At 42.6% G+C, this 21,078-nt stretch overlaps 1 protein-coding gene across 1 annotated transcript in view; it reads right to left on the reverse strand.

Moving 5' to 3' along the window:
- Positions 1-21,078, reverse strand: part of fbxo38 (F-box protein 38) — a 59,034-nt gene that overhangs the window by 20,467 nt on the left and 17,489 nt on the right. Inside the window, exons 9-14 of the mRNA XM_061079579.1 lie at positions 20,669-20,839; positions 20,408-20,550; positions 10,454-10,643; positions 6,468-6,668; positions 6,202-6,357; positions 4,905-5,558 (exon numbers count right to left, since the gene is read on the reverse strand). Of these exons, the coding sequence (XP_060935562.1) occupies positions 4,905-5,558; positions 6,202-6,357; positions 6,468-6,668; positions 10,454-10,643; positions 20,408-20,550; positions 20,669-20,839 (1,515 nt within the window). The remainder of the gene's footprint in view (positions 1-4,904; positions 5,559-6,201; positions 6,358-6,467; positions 6,669-10,453; positions 10,644-20,407; positions 20,551-20,668; positions 20,840-21,078) is intronic.

Below are 21,078 nucleotides of genomic sequence, written 5' to 3' on the forward strand. Positions count from 1 at the left end.
AATTTCAAAGAAAATGTTTGTGTACTATGAACTGTTTGATCAATTTCACAGTGTCTGTGCACTTAGGAAAGAGATCAATCTGACTGAGGACAGCTGTGTGTTCCAAAATTTGTGTGAAAGTCAGCTCGTCATACGAGACATGTCAGGCTCTTGAGTCTACCTTGGCTATAGGAACTCTGTCCCTATTTGCCCAAATAGTAAGACTGTAACTTTGTTTGTGTTTAATATATTATTGAATCCCTTGAAACTTGGTTGAGCGCTGATTCAATCATTCAATGTAATTGTTCAATTCCTCCAGACCTGACTTGAGTGTACCCCATTGCAAAATGTTGACTTTGAGTGGTTTGTTGATGGTTCAGCAGTTCAAAATCCAGAGACTGGTAAAAACAAAGTTGGATTTGCAGTTGTAACTCTACATGAGACATTAATGTGTGGGCGACTCCCTTCACATTTTTCTGCACAAGCTGCTAAGCTAGTAGCCCTCACAGAAGCATGCAAGTTAGCTAAGAACAAATGCGTTTTACACCAATTCCAGATATGCATTTGGTGGTATTCATGATTTTGGTGCACTACGGAAACACAGACGTTTTCTCATTTCATCTAGTAAACCTATTGTTCACCATGTTTTTGTTTCCTCGCTACTGGACACCATTTTGCTACCCAAGTCTGTTTCTGTGATAAAAAGGGAATCTTGTTATCTCTCTCTGACCCTATCTCTGCAGCAGACCTGGCTGCCAAGCAGGCAGCCTCATCCGCAACTAATTTCCCTCCCACAGAAATGCTGTCTGATTCAACTCTTATCACCCCATGTGCTGACCTCAAAGCAATACAATAACGATAAAAAGCCTTGTGGTCACGTTCAGGTGCTAAATTTATAAATGCCGTTTGGATTGGCCAAACCATGTTTGCCACACACTCTCTCCCCTGCTTAGTCCAAGTTATCACATGGACAAAGGGGGAATGTGGACAGCTGAAAACAGCTGCTGGTACACTAAAAGTAACAATGTGTCATTTGCGTAGCAAATAACTCTGCCGGTGCAATTAAATTTGGATTACATTGAATAAACTCCCTCAGAAGGATAGACATATTGCCCGATGATTGTTCAGTAGGTGGATTGAAGCCTTTCCTAACGGATGCAAAAATCTCATTGAGAGAAATAATTCCCAGATGGGGAATTCCTAGGTTAATCAGCAGTGACAGTGGAACATGATTTGGTATTCATGACCAAATCATGGCAGACATTTCGCAATATATTGTCTTTACTATATAACATCACTGTTCTTATCAGCCCCAGTCTGCCTGTGCAATGGAATGAGAGAATGCTCTGCAAAAGCAGGTGAAAGCAGCATTCCCCCCACCTGCTTTGCAAAACCTGAAAGCAGGCGATTGCATCAGAAACTACAGGCGAAAGAACTTGAAGCAGCGGCTTTTCGGGGGTCCGTACCAAGTCCTCCTGACCACACAGACAGCGTGGAAGGTGTCCAGAGGGCAAAGCTGACTAAAGGGCAAGGGTGAAATAGTGCTTTCTCCCATCAGTAGCTACCAAGTTCTAACAAGTGGCAGCTGTGCAGGTGAGATTGTTTTTCACTGTACAGCTGATCGATATAACAGGGAGAAATGCCTCATTCTATGCGCTATATTGGTCAATGTCAGAAACGATTGCCTTCAAATTATATGTGACAGGAGAGCAGGGGCTGATCTTGTCTGTATTCTATGGGTACATCAAGAGTTTCATACTGAAATGAACTCTCCGTTTTGGTGCAACAGACCACGATCATGTCAGGAGACTTCAGGCTATGGCGATGGTAATGGCTGAAAAATACCTTTCTATAGGGCAATTCAGACACAATCTATTACAGCACCAGTTTAACATTGTGCCATGTACCAGCTAGTGTTGCACGGTGTCCCGGTACTAGAAAGATACCGCAGTACCCTTACGTTAAAAACGATACGGTTTTACATATTTTTAGTACCACTACTTCATTAAAATAGCACGCAATCAGAGCGCACTCACTGCTCTTCTCCTGATCACGCTGCCTCCAAGCATTGACTGCGAGGGGCAGGGCTGCCAGCTCTCACACATGCAACAGGCAGCAGGCCTCACTCACAGCGAGTGATCTCAGGGGAGACATGGCCGAGCCGACCGTCAAACTCTGTGGTGCGATTGGCGTGGAGACAATGCTGTGACTTCCGCATCTCTTTAACGGCGGAACACTAAAAGTTGTTGTTTCTCCGGAGCCAGGGGTCGCAACCCATTCGTTAACGACCTTTTGACCCATGACTAAGACGAGAACTTAGGTTGACGAGAAGAGCCGAAAATGTTGGTAGTTGACTAAGTCACAATAATTTTTTAAAACATCATTGTATCCAGCTGTCATGAAGTACCAGGAGCGGGCGAGTGTGTGTGTGCTCCCAGATAGCGCACCAGTCCGGAGGCTTCGCCCCCGCGCTAAGAGAGACACAATGAGATCAGAGCTCGTTCACGTGAAGCAGCCGCTCACTGATGAGAGGCCCTGTTGAAACTGTAAGAGTTTTATTATTATTTCCCTTTGGGGGAGTTTTTCAGGGTCTAGACATGCTCAATAAGTTATGAAACTTTGCAGGAAATTCAAGGTCTACGGATATTTTAGTATTCTGGAGTCATTTTTATTGGGCGTGGCAAAATGGCTCAACAGCGCCCCCTGGAAAGCAACCCCAAGGTTTCCCTTTTACCGATCTTCACAAAAATTGTAGCCCACGTGTTTCTTGACCAGCCAAACAAAAAAGTCTCAAGGGGCATGTAAGGGAAATATAACAGTATAACATTTCCCCTCTGTTTGATCATGATTGAATCGCTAGACACAGTAACCTGGTTTTCTCTATGTTAATGTAAACTTTATCATGCTGCCTCCTGTACTATTGAATGTGTATTGACCTGATTACCATAGCCACTGTAACCTTAATTTTCTCTAGACACTAAATGTTTAATAACTGACTAGCGCCCCCTAAAGGGCAGCCCCGGCACCACGTTTGGCCGACATGTACAAAAATCAATGGGGACATGTGTCTTCTCATGACAGACAAATAAGTCTCTTGGATAGATATGCTAGACCAAACAGGAAGTCCGGCATTTTGAATTTAGTGGCCATTTTGACCATATTCACCATTTTTACTTTGACATGCTTGTCCCAGGGCTTTCATCAGTTCAACTTTAAATTCAGATGAGTGTCATTACAACAAGATGGAGTTAAAAACTGATTAATGGATTGATTTTTCGTCACACCGTGCGACTGTGGCGTGGCGTCAAAGTTCATCAACTCGCCGTGAAACACGAAATGCTGGTACTTCAGTGTTCATTGTTCTATCCCACTCAAACTAAATGTGTGTATCAACAGCCCCCCCCGAAGATATTCATATGGTTTTAAGGCCGTGTGACCGTGGCGTGGCTTCAAAGTTTGATTAAACGTCATCAAACACAAGGTTCTGTATCTCGGACATGTCTTGTCCAATCACTTCCAAACTAGACATGTAAGACTAGAGTCCCGGCCTGATGACATCTACACAGAAATTATGACTTGAAATCACAGCGCCCCCTGGTGGCTACAAGAAGTGACATGTTTTATACTTTGATGAACTGCTCCTGGCTGCTTTACAATATACAGCTCAAAAGAGCTCAGTCAAGTCATTGGATCATGGTCACAATTGTGACATTTCCTCAAACCGTGTAAACATTGATGTGCGGCGAAGGATAGTCCTTCGCCAAAGGACACTATGTTGTCATAACTCCACTCTGCATTGTCCTATCACTACCAAGCTTCTGTCACCTGATCAGAGTCCAAGTCTGAACAGCTCTCTGTCAATTTTTCCTGAGTGTCATAGCGCCACCTACTGTTTCGCCATTAAACAGGAAGTACTTTGTTAATCCACTCTGCATTATCCTACTGGCTCCGAACTACTGACCTATGATCACAATCCTGACCTGAACAGCTCCATATATAAATATTAGTTCAGGGTCATAGTGCCACCTACTGATCAGTGTGAAAATTAAGTTGTGGTAACATTGTCCAATTGACACAAAATTGCTCACACTACATCAGAGCGCCTACTTGAACAGATCTATTTGTCTGTGAGTAATAATATTGATGGCGTCACCTACTGGCAACAGGAAGTAAGCTTTGTTTTACAACTATTATTCATCTTAAATAAAATTTTCACAGTGTGATGTGCTATTTGACAGCGTGGACCGTAATGAGCAATTAGAAGGCAAGGATCAACGTCGCGTGACGGACGCAGGAAGTGAAGCGTTTATCCTTGCCGCAGTGCGCAACACGCATGCAACGCGGAGACCTGCGCTTGGTCATCGAATGCTCTCTCCACCGACCGCGACAGGCTTCAACGTGCGGGTGCTTGGGGCCGCAAGTGCTACAACGTAGCCCTAGTTTTTAATGAAATTTGTCATTTGTATAGTTTAATTGACCTGAATAGGCTAGTTATGAAAAATTTGTGACCATTTTGCATTTCTCAACTCAAAAGTAACAAAACTGTTGTTTTTTTCAACACACTTTAAAACTGTGCCACTGCCTTTTTCTTGACGTTATGAAGACTGATGAGTCTCAACTAGGTAAGTCCAGGTCTCCACTAGATGGGCAAAACATTTTTAGCAATCTTTTTAAATACGGTTACATATTAACCTGTGTCTAAAGTAATCTCTTACCCTCTTAGAGACTTAACATACAGCGGAGGGGAAATAGGAAATCATTAAAATGAATGGCTGCACACAAGTATCAGTTAACACTGGACTGGGCCTCATGTGCACTGATATATAAGCACAAGCCCAAACCCTTGCAACTAAACACGATACATTCCTTTAACTCATGTCAGTGGCTACATCAAGTGTGTTCTGTGTTTGTAACTTCAGTCTTACCTGTCTCAGGTACCAGGGATACAGAGGACATACGTGTGCAAGAACGGGTCAAGGGTCTTCTAGGAACAAAGTCCTCGTCTCTGGCAGGAGCATGTTGTGAACCTGAACCAGTATCAGGGACATGTTGGCTTTGTCCCTTTCCAACCAGTGCTGGTCTCCCAGAAGCATGGTCTACAGCAGCACCTCTTTGCTCTAAACTGGCAGGACTAGAGCTCAGCCACATCCCAGCCTCCCTTGTGTTCCCAGTCAGTGCTCCAGAGGGGTTTTCAGTGGTTGTAATTGTTCTATGGCTCATCCCCACAACCACCCTCCCACATCTATCCACCTGCCTGGATGTGGCTGCTCCAGCTCCATTTCTGATCACAGATCCAGTCACTTGCCTCAGCTCAGTCCTTGCTGCTGCCCCAGTACTCCCAGAGCTATGTTCTGTCCAACTGTCAGCCCTTGGAGTGGACTCCCGGGACTCTGTAGGGATTCCCTTACTGCTTGTCCTCCTGCTGTTATCAGCTGCAGCCTTCATATCTGCCTTGATCTGCTCACTGGTCACCTGACAGCTCTTCTCACAGCTACTGTCTGACACCTGAACCTTTGTTTTGTCCACTGACACTGATAGAGCCACATTGTTGCTTCGTCGCAGAGGAGTCTTTCCTTTACCTGAAAAAGAGCAGGCACAAAGAAACACTTAAGGTAATCTGGTAAGGCCACCACAATTCATATATTGTCCAGAAATAACTCCACATAATAAATTTAACTTTGAAACTTAGATGATCTCTTTTCAGGTGCAGCTGATGCAGTTACAATTTTTGTTTATCAAAGAAACCTGAGAGCAAATATTGAAACTCACTATGTCACGAGAGAAGTTCTGCATTTGGCTGAGGTGTAAGCATTGTTGTGGATAAAAAATAATTTGAAAGAATAAGCGGACAGCTCTGAAGCAGGGAGAAAACGTCAGATGTGTATTGAGCAATGACGAGAGTGGAACCTTCCTAACATCAATATATTAAACTAAACTAAATTAAACTAAATTTCCATCATCTCCAGATGATTTTTCATTGTCGGAGCATTGACTGCAGCTCTTTTAATCTACTCATCATCTTCTGCAGTGGTTTCATGGCAGTGAACTAAGAAATAGCTTTCCCAGCTGTTGATGTAAATACACCAACTTTACATTAGTGGATGGAACACATGTATTAGTATTTTGTGGATTTCTTTAAATTTGTTTTAATTTTGCACTAAAATTGGACGGACACCTGGCTACTGTTGTGAGGAATTGGTTTGTTCTATATTGTGCTGACACCTTCTGTAAAGGATGCTGGCTGCTGCAAACAGGAAGCTGGCATCAGCCTTGAAACAAGACCTTCCTCTTCTTCACTGTCCGAGTCTGAGATGACCAGCTGGGGCTTTGGAACAACAGCACCAGCCGTTCTGCAATGCTGGACTAAACCACTGGGACCTGGATGTGCAAAGGACATCAATTTCTTATTGATAAAATGGTGATGAAAAGTGTAGAATACAAAAGTTATTTTAACATGTGCTTATTCTGAACAAAAAGCAGCACCAAACCTGCTTGCTCTTCATCAAGAGGTTGCAGTGTTCCAGCAGGACAAGTGTTCCTTGGAGCTATGTCAGCCTCGTCCACTCTCAGCCCCCCTTCTTCTACTTTCACCTCTATCTGTGGTTCAGCCTCCATGTTGTCTTCTTCCAAGATCATCTCCTCCTCCTCTTCTTCTTCCTCATCTTCCATACCATTTACTTCAACTGGAGCTGTGAACCAAACAAAAATCTTCTTTTTTTTTGAGAACTTTGAGAAGGAGCGCTTCCTGGACTCAAACTGAGTTAGTTTGAGGTGATCTTTGGATCCGGATACATATGGATACAAAAGTACACAGAACTACAAGGCTCTCTCTTTATAGCTATTAAAATGCCTTTCATGTAAAAAAAACCACAAAGTTTTGGCACTTTTCAGCATCTTGTGTACGTCAGGGAGTCAAACAGATTACCTTAAACAATGGTTCCATTTTGAAGTGCGATTCAGAAAACAGAAAACTGCCACTCAGACATTGAATGTGACCTAAAGGGAGTAGACACATAAAAACTCCAGGATATGGTGATGTTTAGCTCATGTTAATCACAAAATATTCAAAGCACTATAAAAACAATAAATTATGATGAAAACACTACTAGGATTATTTTACATTACATAGATTACACATACCAATAGATCCCTTTCACGAAAAAATCTTACACACTATATCTTTAAGCCTGGGTATTTTGTAGCATGTAATATATGGATCCCAAAATCTTCCTGTTTAGTCAAGTTGTTCTGTTACCTTTTCGGATGTAAACGGGAATATGTCAATGCCCAAACTCTGCTAGTCTGTTTTTTTGTTCTCCCGAGGAAAAAACTTGGCAACTAGAACAATTTAGTCTGTAGATTACAAATGTTGTCATACAGTTAATGCAATGATTGACGTTGAATTCCTTTAGAGTTATACAGTCCATAAATATATTTGTCTGCTTGACATTTATGTGGTGGTTGCAGTGGTTACATTTGTAGGACCCTTAAGTTTTGGGCCCAACCAGTTTGTTGGGTGTTAGGTTTAAGATGGCTCTGTACCAGTTTATCCTGCATTGTTGAGCACCCCAATCATTAAAACCCCAAATTGGGGCATCATAAACCAATAAAATGTGTTTATTTTGATAATAAACCAAGATAAACCAATTTTGGTTTGTCATCTGTTTAATGTTTTCTGCTTCTGTACTGTGTGTTGTGACAAAAAACAATCTATCTTTCCTCACTTCTCTTAGAAGTAACTATTTTCAAAGACAATCAAGGGCATACATGTATATTTATGAAACCTTCAGACAGAAATACAATACTACATGCCAACTGCGTACAGACAATTTGCCTTTTGGCCAGTTTCAACAAATATGCAGAATGTGTGATAAACACTGTAACTGTCAGCAAAACCGGCCAGTTTATGCAGACTGTTTTATTCTTTTATTTTAGGGTTGGGCTATATATTGTTCTTATGTTCAACTACGGTTTGGGTTATTTTCTGTTTTATTTTGTCGTCTTTTACACGTAGCGACTCCCCTCGCATAATTACCTGCAGCAAAGGAGCGGACGGTTTTATTCGACACACCTGATCCCTCGTTTCCGCCCCAGTGCAATAAAATACCTGCCGTGAGCCCGGAACAGATAGGAGTGGAAACCAAACCGGACGCGAGCTTCGTGGAACTTCTCGGACCTAAGAACCATCCAAATACCAATAGCTTAACACCCCTCGCCAAGCGGAACGAGGTAAGGAAGCTGGTCCCATTCACTTTGCTGCGGGTAGTGCGGAAGGGAGTCGCTGTCACTCTAACGAGTCAGATGTGTCTCACGTGGCGATTTGTTTGTTCATTGTATTTTAACGTTGGTGTTTGGTTTTAATGATTAAAATCTTTGTAACTTGCAACTGTCATTACAGTTTTACGGTGCTACTACGGCAAGCCAGATGCAAAAATAAAGAGCCGTGTACATCAGTTCAAGAGACTCAGAAGTTTGTATGGAGAAGCGGGGGGCCGTTACAAACACATTTCCAGGATCAGGGATACAGTTACTCTATGCTCCAAAAAGCATTCCCAAGGACCAAACATCTAGACCAAGGGGGGCAAACTTTTTGACTCACGGGCCACAATGGGTTCTAAAATTTGACAGTGGGGCCGGGCCAGGAACAGATGGATGGAGTGTTTTTGTGAACTAACATGGAAAAATCATTACATGAAAGGATTTGGCCTTTACCAAGTAGCAAAGCATTTATTTGCAAGGCCATTTAACAAAAACTTGCCTTCGGAGAAAGTCTTGCTAGCCTTTGCTATTTCTTTATGCCACCAAAAAACATCCCTTGGTAGTTGACTCTTGAATCGCAGTTCGTCTGTGAATTTTTTTTTACTGAGTCTGTAAATTAGCCGCCAACCTCTGACGGGCAGCCACCTGTTCTTGCGTTGACTGCTTGCTAGCGTAGTTAGCATGCTTCGTAGCAAAGTGACGGCTGATGTTGTACTCCATGAAAACTGCAACAGTTTCTCGGCCTATCAGGCATACAGCCTTCGAATAGACTTCAGTGAAAAAGTATTTTGTTGTCGACTTTGTGTTAAAACACTCGGCACTCATTGTCCACTCTTCGTGTCCTTGATCCTCTCATTTTACAGAAGGGCTCAAAGGGCAAAGCGAAAAAGTGAAGGCAAATCATGTGCACTTTCAAGCCCTATACACCGAACTCCCGGTCAAATTAAGTTTTTGCTGACGCTTTTATCCAAAGGGACTTACAATAAGTACAGTCAACCCCGAGGGTTCAAACCCAGAACAACAAGAATCAAGAAAGTACAAGTTCTTCAAAATAAAGCAAAACTACAAAGTGCTATAAGTACGTGCCATTTAAGTGGTACTAAATTGTTAGTTTCAAACATTTTTATTTTTTTTATTTGAACAAGTTCGGCGGGCCGGATTAAAAAGCCCAACGGGCCGTACTTTGCCCATGTCTGATCTAGACGGACAAACTTGTCCATAAAAATACTGCCCCAAAGTGAAAAAAGATAGATTGATTTTTGTCACAACATACAGTACAAGTAGAAAACATCATTAAAAGGTGATGAAACAAAGTTTCAGCAGTTGCCCGACAATACAGGTTAAATTGGTACACAGCCATCTTTTACCGTACACCGAACAAACATGGTTGGGTCTAAAACCTAAATTTGTAAATTACAACTCAAAAGGAATTGACCATCAATCATTACCTTAACTGTAAAACAACATTTGTAATCCACAGACCAGAATGTCCTATTTGCCATGTTTTTTTTTCATCAGGAAAACAAAAAAAGTTCCAGGACAGAATAGCAGAACACAAATATGCCATCCGCACAAGTAATGTCAACTATCCCATGGCTAGACATTATATGGACTTCTATTCACACTACAAGTATTTGGCATTGACCACATCCCCGTTTCCATCTGAAAAGGTGATAAAGCAAACTTCAACAAAAGGAAGCTCCATAAATTACAGGCTACAAGATACCCAGGCTTAAATGAGGAGCTAGATTTCCTCTATAAACATTTGTCAACGTTTACATGTATTATATTGTTCTTTGATAAAAAATAAATAATTCTAACCAGTCATTGTTTAAATTATGCTTTGATAATTTTGTGATGAACATGTTGAGCTAATCATCACATTAGCTGTTTTTATGTGTCCACATCCTTTAGGCCACAACTCCATGTCTGATTGGCAGTTTCCTATCGGCTGCAAAGCACTACAGACATGAACCATTGTTTAAGGTGATCTGTTTAACTCCCTGACAAAGGCTAGACGACGAAGAAAAGAAAGAGTTTTATTTTTTTGAGTTACACAAACATGACCATGATGTGAAAATAAATGCATTTTTATAGCTTCAAAAAGAGAGCCTTGGAAAAAAAGTTTGGACAAGGGAATTATTTGTAAGAAAGCCAACGCTGCTGTGTGCTGATTGCTGTTATTCCACTAGCTAACAATGCAGTTGGAACTTACCATTATGCTGCTGAAGCTGGTTCTGCCTTTGGTTGTTGTTGACAGGTGGGGGGGCAGGGGGCAAGTTGGCCTCATTATTGTGGTGGTGGTGGTTGTTGTTCTCATTGTCATTGTTGGAGTTCTGGTTGCTGACCAATGCAGAGGACACGCCAATACCAGTTCCTGCACTCAGGCCCACTCTGGCACAGCCCTAACATACACACATAATATATATTACGCATCAGCACATGCAACAACCTTATTAGGCAGTTTTAGGTATGAGCCACACATCAATTATTCACATGAAATATGACTTGTTTTGTCTATTGTTGCTACCTCTGCATAGGAGGTTATGTTTTCCTCTTGGTTTGTCCTTATCTCTGCTAGTAAGCATGATAACGTAAAAACTACTAGAGAGGGATTAACACAAAAATAGCGGTATGGGTCAGAGAAGAACTTGCAATGTTAATGCAGATACGGATAAGGGGAGGGATCAACAATTATTTTTTTCACTTCCGTTAAAGGGAAAGTTCACCCAAAAATGAAAATTCACTCATTATCTACTTAACACCTTGCTGATGGAGGTATGGGTGAAATTGTTGAGTTTTAGGGGTAAACAGCGTTGCAGCTAAATCCAATACATTTGTATTAAATTGTAACCAATTCTTCAAACGTAAATAACAGAAAAAATATATAATATGCCTCCATACTGCTCCTTTGGTGTCATCTGCATTAAAATTCGACTTGAAACTAGGTCTTTTAGACAATGAGAATTCAATCTGATATCCTCCACTGGAGCTGCGTTTGCGCGTAGATCACAGCGGACATTTCGGCTAAAAACATGGTGTACCCCTGAAACTCCAAAAGTGTTTTAAAGGACTCAATAACCTCACCCACCCCGCCATCGGCATAGTGGTGAGTAGAATTCTCATTTTAGCGAGATTGGGGATTTTCCATGATTTTCCATTTTTTATTGATTTAAAACAAATCCAAATGAAAACATAACCTCATTGTCAGAGTTCATAATTTGTGTATCTCGAATGAAAAAAAAGGGAATGTTAAAGGGAGTGATCTTTATGAGAGCGTCCAATTTGATCCATATCCAAATAAAAACCCCTCTCTAGTCAATTTAAATGTGGTTTCCTGAAGAGACTGTCAGGCTCATTCTAGTTGTTAACTTTAAAAGTCATTGTTAATCTTATCTAAATACAAAGGCCTTTGATGTGAATCAGAAGGTTGTAGATTGAACTTAAATTTTGTGTGGAAAAATGTCTGTTTTGATGTCTTCAAAGGGGAAATATGACCACACTATACCACAGAGCATTTTTGTCATTAAGGTCTTGAATGACATCCACTTAAACAGAGCACTGGCAGAATCTTTGTGTTCGTATTACTGGATCTCAGTGCTGTTTAAGAAACGTGGGTGCCAAAAAATCCTTAGGTAAACATAGTTAAACCTCAAGAAAATGTTTCGGAAGATAATTTATAATTCAGGTTCTATCAAGTAAAAAAACACAAATCAAGGCAGAAATATTGGTGTAGTCATGGACTCAAACCACAATTTTCGGTCACACTAAAGGAATAGTTCACCCATTATACTGCAAATACTATTGGCCCATTTTTGGGTATTATAAATGTCACTGTTTATAATACACAAACTTGTCCCCATGTTGGACGGGTTGCTTTAAAAGAAAAAGACTATACCCTCTTCTCCAGTCACCACTGCCCCACTGTATGCATGTATTTTTGTATACATTCCATATTAGTTTTTCAGGGGTCTCTCAAAGTGACAGTTCACCCAGAAATGAAAATTCACTCATTATCTTATCACCTCATATGCTGATGGGGGGGTGGGTGAAGAGATCCGAAACTATGACCACTAGTATAACCCGTCACTGACCGGCGGATTTGTCTGCTAGAAAAATGCTCTGAGGAGCCGCCGTGGCGATGTAAATAAACCGCTCTTCTTCGTGCCACACACGAACAAGAGCCGACTTCGACAAAAAACATTACTTCGCCTTTTGTTCTGGCGGGGAATTGCATGGCAACACGCGCAACGCTTGGAAAACAATGAATGACGTGTCCTGCGTCACAACTGCGGGAAAAGCCGCAGACGCCGTTGCAGAAGCATGCGCCGGCCTTTAGGCTATGCTTATGCTAATTTTTCACTCTTTGTTTCATTGCAGCCATTTGCTAAAATCAAAAAAGTTCATTTTATTTCTCATTAATGTACACTCAGCACCCCATCTTAACAGAAAAAACAGAAATGTAGAATTTTTTGCAAATTTATTAAAAAAGAAAAACTGAAATATCACATGGTCATAATGATGAGCGAGTACAGCATTATCTGTATCTGTATCTGTTAACCATATATATAGATATATGAATTATCTATATCCGTATCCGTACTCGGAGTGGGCGGGGCCTAACCCGTAAGTGGGTGTGATTTCACCCAGAAGTGGGCTGGATTCAACACGGAAGTAGGCCGGGTTGTCTTGAAACGGGAAGGGCTTTAACCAGTATGTTATTTTAAGCATGCAATTGATATGGGTTGATCAGAAATTGTTATATTTATTTCTGATTAGAAAACTATTACAAGACAGCATCAGCATTGAGCTTCAGATCAATGATTTTGATCACAATAGCAAACAAACTATTTACAGAACAAGTTTTGCAACAATGAATACAACACATGCTGTTGCAATTATGAAGTGAAATGTAATAACAAGTGTTTTCATACTCAACATAACTTTCTTTTTTAACTTTGAAATTTTTATGATTTTTTTAAATTTATCTCCACACCAGGTGTGTGTGTGTGTGTGTGTGTGTGTGTGTGTGTGTGTGTGTGTGTGTGTGTGTGTGTGTGTGTGTGTGTGTGAATGAGTTAGTAAGAGAGAGACAGAGAGAGAGAGGGGGGCGGGGAGACTGTGTTCTACGGATCACAAGATTGACAGGAGACGCGGGTCTCTCCTGCTTCGGATGAGGATAATTAAAACAAACAGTATAATCACATTCATGTGAACAAGAGCAATGCAGTGAAAAAAAAAAAAAAAATCTCCAACAGGCAGAGACGCAACGCGAGTCGCTTTCTACCAGCACCACGTCTGAAGGAACCCACGTTTAACAGAACTCTACTGGTTAATAAGTAAGTAAAAACTGAAATAAAAACAAACTTCAAGCTGAAGAAACCCTAAACGTTAACGGAAAAGACCCGCGGACCTGAGGGACTGAGAGACAGAGAGCTGTTTGCAGAGCGGTGTGTGAAGGGGAGGAGCGCTGTGACGCTGTGTGAGGATTTTCATTCAGTCCGAGCACAGATATTGACTCGTATTACTCGTATAATACTCATGCTCGGCAAAAGTGCTTTATCCGTAATGGATACTCGTTTAAGCAGAGTATCCGGCTCATCTCTAGTCATAAGTATTCAGACCCTTTGCTGTGACACTCATATTTAACTCACATGCTGTCCATTTCTTCTGATCCTCCTTGAGATGGTTCTACTCCTTCATTGGAGTCCAGCTGTGTTTAATTAAACTGATTGGACTTGATTAGGAAAGGCACACACCTGTCTATATAAGACCTTACAGCTCACAGTGCATGTCAGAGCAAATGAGAATCATGAGGTTCGAAGGAACTGCCCAAGGAGCTCAGACACAGAATTGTGGGAAGCGTAGATCTGGCCAAGGTTACAAAAGAATTTCTGCAGCACTCAAGGTTCCTAAGAGCACAGTGGCCTACATAATCCTTAAATGGAAGAAGTTTGGGACGACCAGAACTCTTCCTAGAACTGGCCGTCCAGCCAAACTGAGCAATCGTGGGAGAAGAGCCTTGGTGAGAGAGGTAAAGAAGAACCCAAAGATCACTGTGGCTGAGCTCCAGAGATGCAGTAGGGAGATGGGAGAAAGTTCCACGACGTCAACTATCACTGCCATCACTACCATCAGCCCTCCACCAGATGGTGGAGGGCTGATGGTCTGATGAGACCAAGATTGAACTTTTTGGCGTTTATTCTAAGCGGTATGTGTGGAGAAAACCAGGCACTGCTCATCACCTGCCCAATACAATCCCAAAAGTGAAACATGGTGGTGGCAGCATCATGCTATGGGGGTGTTTTTCAGGTGCAGGGACAGGACAACTGGTTGCAATTGAAGGAAAGATGAATTCGGCCAGTACATAGATATCCTGGAAGAAAACCTCTTCCAGAGTGCTCTGGACCTCAGACTACGCTGAAGGTTCACCTTCCAACAAGACAATGACTCTAAGCACACAGCTATAATAACAAATGAGTGGCTTCGGAACAACTCTGTGACCATTCTTGACTGGCCCAGCCAGAAGCCTGACCTAAACCCAATTGAGCATCTCTGGAGAGACCTGAAAATGGCTGTCCACCAACGTTCACCATCCAACCTTACGGAACTGGAGAGGAGCTGCAAGGAATAATGGCAGAGGATCCCCAAATCCAGGTGTGAAAAACTTGTTGCATCATTCCCAAGAAGACTCATAGCTGTACTAGCTCAAAAGTGTGCTTCTACTCAATACCGAGCAAGGGGTCTGAATACTTATGACCATGTGATATATCAGTTTTTCTTTTTTAATAAACTTGCAAAAATTTCTACATTTCTGTTTTTTTCTGTCAAGATGGGGTGCTGAGTGTACATTAATAAGAAATAAAATTAACTGTTTTGATTTTAGCAAATGGCTGCAATGAAACAAAGAGTGAACAATTTAAAGGGGTCTGAATACTTTCTGTACCCACTGTATGTCTCCCTAAAAAATGGATGAGACTGTTGATTCAAAAAAAGCTGCTACTTGAGAACTAAGAAAGTCACATCAGTCAAGTTTACAGACCTATACACTAGCTACCTATATGTTAAAGAGTTGATTCCAATATACTGCTATGGATTAATAAAGAAAAGAATGTATTTTAGGCCAAAACACATATTGCTTTTTCATTTGGAACCATTCAGACCCTTCAGGTCGTCTGGGATTAGCCTGCTTTCTGTTCTCAGAGTCAAAACTAAACATGGAGAAGCTGTGCTCAGTTTTAATGTTACACAAATGTTGAACAAACTGGTGTCCTGCAGCTCTCAGCTATTTTAAATCAAAGCTTAAGACGTAATTGTTTACAATGCACTGTAACTTTTGCTCTTGCTTTTCTTATCATTTCTATATTTAGGTATTTAGTTTATATCCAAATGCTGTTTTGGTATTATGTTGGTCTTGATGCCTTGAATGTCATATATACACTGCTCAAAAGTGAAGGGAACACTTAAGCGTCACAGCGTCAAGCGTAACACCAAGTCACTTAAACCTAAATCGGTCCATTTAGGAAGCACAAGTGATCGCAAATCAATATTACCTGCTTTGGTGGAAATTAAAGTGACAACAGCTGCAATGGATAGGCAAAAGCAAAAAAACAAACAAAAAGGAAATGGTTTTGCATGTAGTGGCCACAGACAATTGCTCTGTACTTCCTTCCTGACTGATTATTCTCTAGTTTTGTGTTGTGCTAGTGTCCTTGCCACTACTGGGGCAGCTGTGGCTGACGGGTAGAGCGGTTGTCCTCCACCCAGAAGGTCAGCAGTTTGATGCCAGTCTTCCCCATCTGCATGCCGAAGTGTCTTTGGGCAAGATGCTGAAGCTCAAATTGCCCCTCATAAGAAAAAAAGTGCTGCTAAAAGATGCACTTTATGCATGTGTGTGTGAATGGCTGAATGGCAAACTGTACTGTAAAGCCATTGAGTTGTCATCTAGAAAATAAATAAATACAAACCATTTACTACTGGTAGCATGGGGAAGTACCTGCAGCCCAATTAGGTAGCACAGGTAGTCCAGCTCCTTTGGGATGGTACATCCATACGTGTGGTCGCAAAAGAAGGTTTTCTGAGACCGGTTGCTACTCGAGGTGAGCTGGACTGTGCTGTAGGACCAGTATCTTCTCTGTTGTGTAAGGAGGAACAGGAGCAGCACTGCCAGAGCCCAGAAAATAAACTTCAGCAGGCTACTGGTGTGCATGTATCTGGCCAAATTGTCAGAAACAGAATCCTTGAGCGGCATGAGGACCCGACCCTCAAGGGACCTGTGCCCACAGCCAAGCACCGTGAACCTCGATTAGCATTCTCCACTGGCACAACATTCTCTTGTCAGATGAGAGCAGGTTCAGACTGAGCACTGAGGACTCTTTCACGTGTCACATACACACGTGAAAGAGTCTGGAAATACCATTGTAAACGTTATTCTGTTTGTGACATCATCCAGCATGAGCGGTTTGTTGGTGGGTCAGTGATGGTCTGGGGAGGCATATATTCGGAGGGTCACACAGACCGGTCATAGCCAATGGTTCCCTGACAGCTGTTAGGTACCAGGATGAAATTCACAGAGCAATTGTCAAACCTTACGTTGGTGCAGTGGTCCCTTGGTTGCTCCTGGAGCAGGACAATGCCTGGCCTCACGTGGCTAGAGTGTGTAGGCAGTTCCTGGATGACAAAGGCATTGATGCCATTGACTGGCCCTCACGTTTCCCTGACCTAAATCCAATTGAGCACCTATTGGACATTATGTATCCTTGCATTCGTCGCCGCCAAGTACCACCACAGACTGTGCAGGACCTCACAGATGCCCTGATCCAGGTCTGGGAGGAGATCCCCTGAGAATCCAATTGACATGCAGAGCGTGAATGCATGGCACATGAAACACCAATAATCTCAGTAAGGCGGTCTTTTGTGATACGTACAGTGCATCCAGAAAGTATTCACAGCGCTTCACTTTTTCCACATTTAGTTGTTTCAGCCTTATTCCAAAATTGATTAAACTCATTTTTTTCCTCAATTCTACACAACATACCCCATAATGCCAAAGTGAACAAAGTTTTTAAGAAATTTTTGAAATTTAGTAAAAAATCCCATGTACATAAGTATTCATAGCTTTTGTCATGACACTCAAAATTTAGCTCAGGTGCATCTTGTATCCACTGATCACCCTTGAGATGCTTGTACAACTTGATTGGAGTCCACCTGTGGTAAATTCAGTGGATTGGACATGATTTGGAAAGTCACCCACCTGTCTATATAAGGCCCAAAGTTGACAGTGCATGTCAGAGCACAAACCAAGCCATGAAGTCCAAGGAATTGTCTGTAGACCTCCGTGACAGGATTGTATCGAGGCACACATCTGGGGAAGGGTACAAAAAATTGTCTGCATCATTGAGGGTCCCAATGAGCACAGTGGCCTCCATCATCCGTAAATGGAAGAAGTTTGGAACCACCAGGCCTCTTCCTAGAGCTGACTGCCTGGCCAAATTGAGCGATCGGGGGAGAAGAGCCTTAGTCAGGGAGGTGACCAAGAACCCAATGGTCACTGTGACAGAGCTCCAGCGTTGCACTGTGACGAGAGGAGAACCTTCCAGAGGGACAAACATCTCTGTAGCACTCCACCAATCAGACCTGTATGGTACAGTTGGCAGACGGAAGACACTCCTCACTAAAAAGGCACATGACAGCCCGCCTGGAGCTTGCCAAAAGGCACTTGAAGGACTCTCAGACCATGAGAAACAACATTTTCTGGTCTGATGAAGCAATGATTGAACTCTTTGGCCGGAATGCCAAGCGTCATGTCTGGAGGAAACCAGGCACCGCTTATCACCTGGCCAATAACATCCCTACAGTGAAGCATGGTGGTGGCAGCATCATGCTGAGGGGATCTTTTTCAGTGGCAGGAACTAGCGACTAATCAGGATCATGGGAAAGATGAATGCAGCAATGTTAAGAGACATACTTGATGAAAACCTGCTCCAGAGTGCTCGGGACCCCAGACCGGAGCGAAGGTTCATCTTCCAACAGGTCAACGACTCTAAGCACCGACGCTCCCCATTCAACCTTATGGAGCTTGAGAGATCCTGCAAAGAAGGATGGGCAAAACTGCCCAAAAATAGGTGTGCCTTAGCCTGATGTAGTCACTCATAATTCTAGTCAGAATATGAGTCTGAGACCGCTCCATTGGGCTGTGATTATGGGGCGTGTTTCAAACAAACCAGGAAAAAAGCAAGACTTTCCCTTACCATTTGTAAGTATGGGTGTCACGATACCAAAAATTCAGTAGTTGGTGCCAATACCAGTAAAATAACACGATTCTTGATGCCAATTTCGATACCACAGTAAAAAAACAAAACACAGCGTGTTTCCTCATTGAGATCTTTATTACAAGATAAACAACTCTTGTGGCAGTTAAACGGAATCCGTTCAATGGTTACACTTGTAAATATGCGCTGCTGTACTCTTGAGCCCCGCTGAGAGAGCAGCTTGCCGCTGAGAGATAGCTTGATTTGACGGCTCTCGACCTCTCATTCCGGTTGTTGTCACGCCCTCACTCCCGGAACCCCTTACCCAGACCCGGGTCTGTCCGGGTTCCCTTCCCCTTGAACCGACGGTCCGTGTGCGGACACGAAGCCGAGCAGTGGAGGCTTGCTCCTGGATGCTTCCTCCAGCTGCTAACATCCTCACTGTGCTGCGTTCAGGGACACCTCGTTCAGGTAAACTTCATGCCACATAGCGAACATGCAATAGTTTTATTGATAAAAAAATAATGTCCACCTCGCCGTGCACACCGAGTTGCATCGCCATGACTTGATCGCGTTTCTCTGTTCCTCTTTCAAGATGAATGCGCTGTCGATGTCTTCTAAAACAGACTCAATGGCAGCATCTACACATCTCAGCTCTCTAGCGGCAGGCATGTTTGTTGAAAACGAATTCAACCCAAGCGCTCTTTGGTGACGTGGTTGATTACGTTACTGTTGATCATCTGTCCATCATCGTATAAAGCTCGCCCTGACAATATGATTGGTCCGAACAGCTTCTGTTCAGGCATAGTTTCTCCCCAACGGAGCGACTCCAGACCGAACTTCCCGACCTCAAATGTTATGGGTGGGGATAAGTTCGTCTGGCACCCAGGCTAGGTGTGCCTAGCTTGTAGCATCATACTCAAAAAGACTTGAGGCTGTAATTGCTGCCATATATGCTTCAAAAAAGTATTTAGCAAAGGCTGTGAATACTTATGTCCCATCTGTCTCCTCAGATTCTGGTGAATTTCTACCGCTGCACGAGAGCATCCTCACCAACTGCATCTCAGTGTGGTATGGCAGCTGCACTGTGGCGGACCGGAAATCACTGCAGAGGGTGGTGAAAACTGCTCAACGCATCACCGGTTCCACCATCGAAGCTGTCCAGAGGAAGAGATGTCTGCTCTCACCCCAGCCACAGACTGTTTGCCCTCCTTCCTTCTGGGAGGCGTTACAGGGTCCTCCGTTCCCGGACCAGCAGGTTCAGGAACAGCTTCATCCCTGCGGCTGTCACCCTGCTGAACTCTGCACCACAGCGATGGCAGCCGCCCCCACCCCCTACACACACCTTCTCCACTGACTATACTTCCCCCCTCCACCCTGGCTTGGACTGCCACACACCCTCCTCCAACCACTGAACATTTGAACATGGAAAAAAATGAATTAAAGCCATTTTGGAATAAGACTAACATAACAAAATGTGGAAAAAGTGAAGCACTGTGAATACTTTCCGGATGCACTGTACATCGCACATGATGACGATAGATTTTTAGATCTCGTGCTGCCCTAATACACACTCCCGAGTCACATTAGAAGTTGCCATGATGAAATTCACGCAAGTTGGAGATCAGCCTGTAATTAAATATTTTACTTCATTTATGGTGGTTTTGAATCCATCCCTCTATGGGTTGATGATTTCTATTGACTTTTTTCAACATAATTTTGCTCTCAACAAATTATGTAGTGGTTTAAGTGTTCCCTTAATTTTTTGACACACACACACACACACACACACACACACACACACACACACACACACACACACACACACACACACACACACACACACACACACACACACACACACACACACACACACACACACACACACACACACACACACACACACAGAGAGATTATACCTTCGGTGGTTCTCTGAACATCTGGTCTAGACAGATAAACTCCAGACTGGGTAGTAACTCTATGAACTGGGAGAAGGATTCCAATTTGATTGCATGACAGCGAACAAGGGTGAGATCAACGAGACGGCTCCATCTGGACTGATCTGAGCACAGAAACAGGTAAAATATTCAGAACCCTCGTTTATATACAATCAAACTGAGTTTACCACAAACATACAAACGTATGTACATGAATATTAAGGCAATGAGAGTGTGCTTTACCTGTGATCCAGTGGTGAGGATTATGCAGGTGAGGACAGTTGTAGATGAGCAGGTATTTAATATTAGTGAACACCTCGTTCACAACCTTTATGCCAATATCAGTAATGATGCCTGGGTTTTCAATGACATCAGCCAGACCGTACTTCACAAGCTCCGAATGACTCATCTTACCTGCATTAAAAACACATACAAGCTTTTTTGCGCACAATTGAAAATTCAACTCATAAGATTAAAAATGTTGCATTTTTACTGCATTCTTGAGATTTTCTACCATTGCTAAAGTTTATCAGTATGAAAACTTGGTCACAAATTTAAGCACAATGTTCGAGGAAAATGCACATGGGTATATTCAAACTGCAGGAAAACCCGGTAGGACATGCATAAAAAAATGTTAATAAAAGTGCAAAAGC

This window comes from Limanda limanda, chromosome 10 (assembly GCF_963576545.1).
Source record: "Limanda limanda chromosome 10, fLimLim1.1, whole genome shotgun sequence".
Lineage (NCBI taxonomy): Eukaryota > Metazoa > Chordata > Actinopteri > Pleuronectiformes > Pleuronectidae > Limanda > Limanda limanda.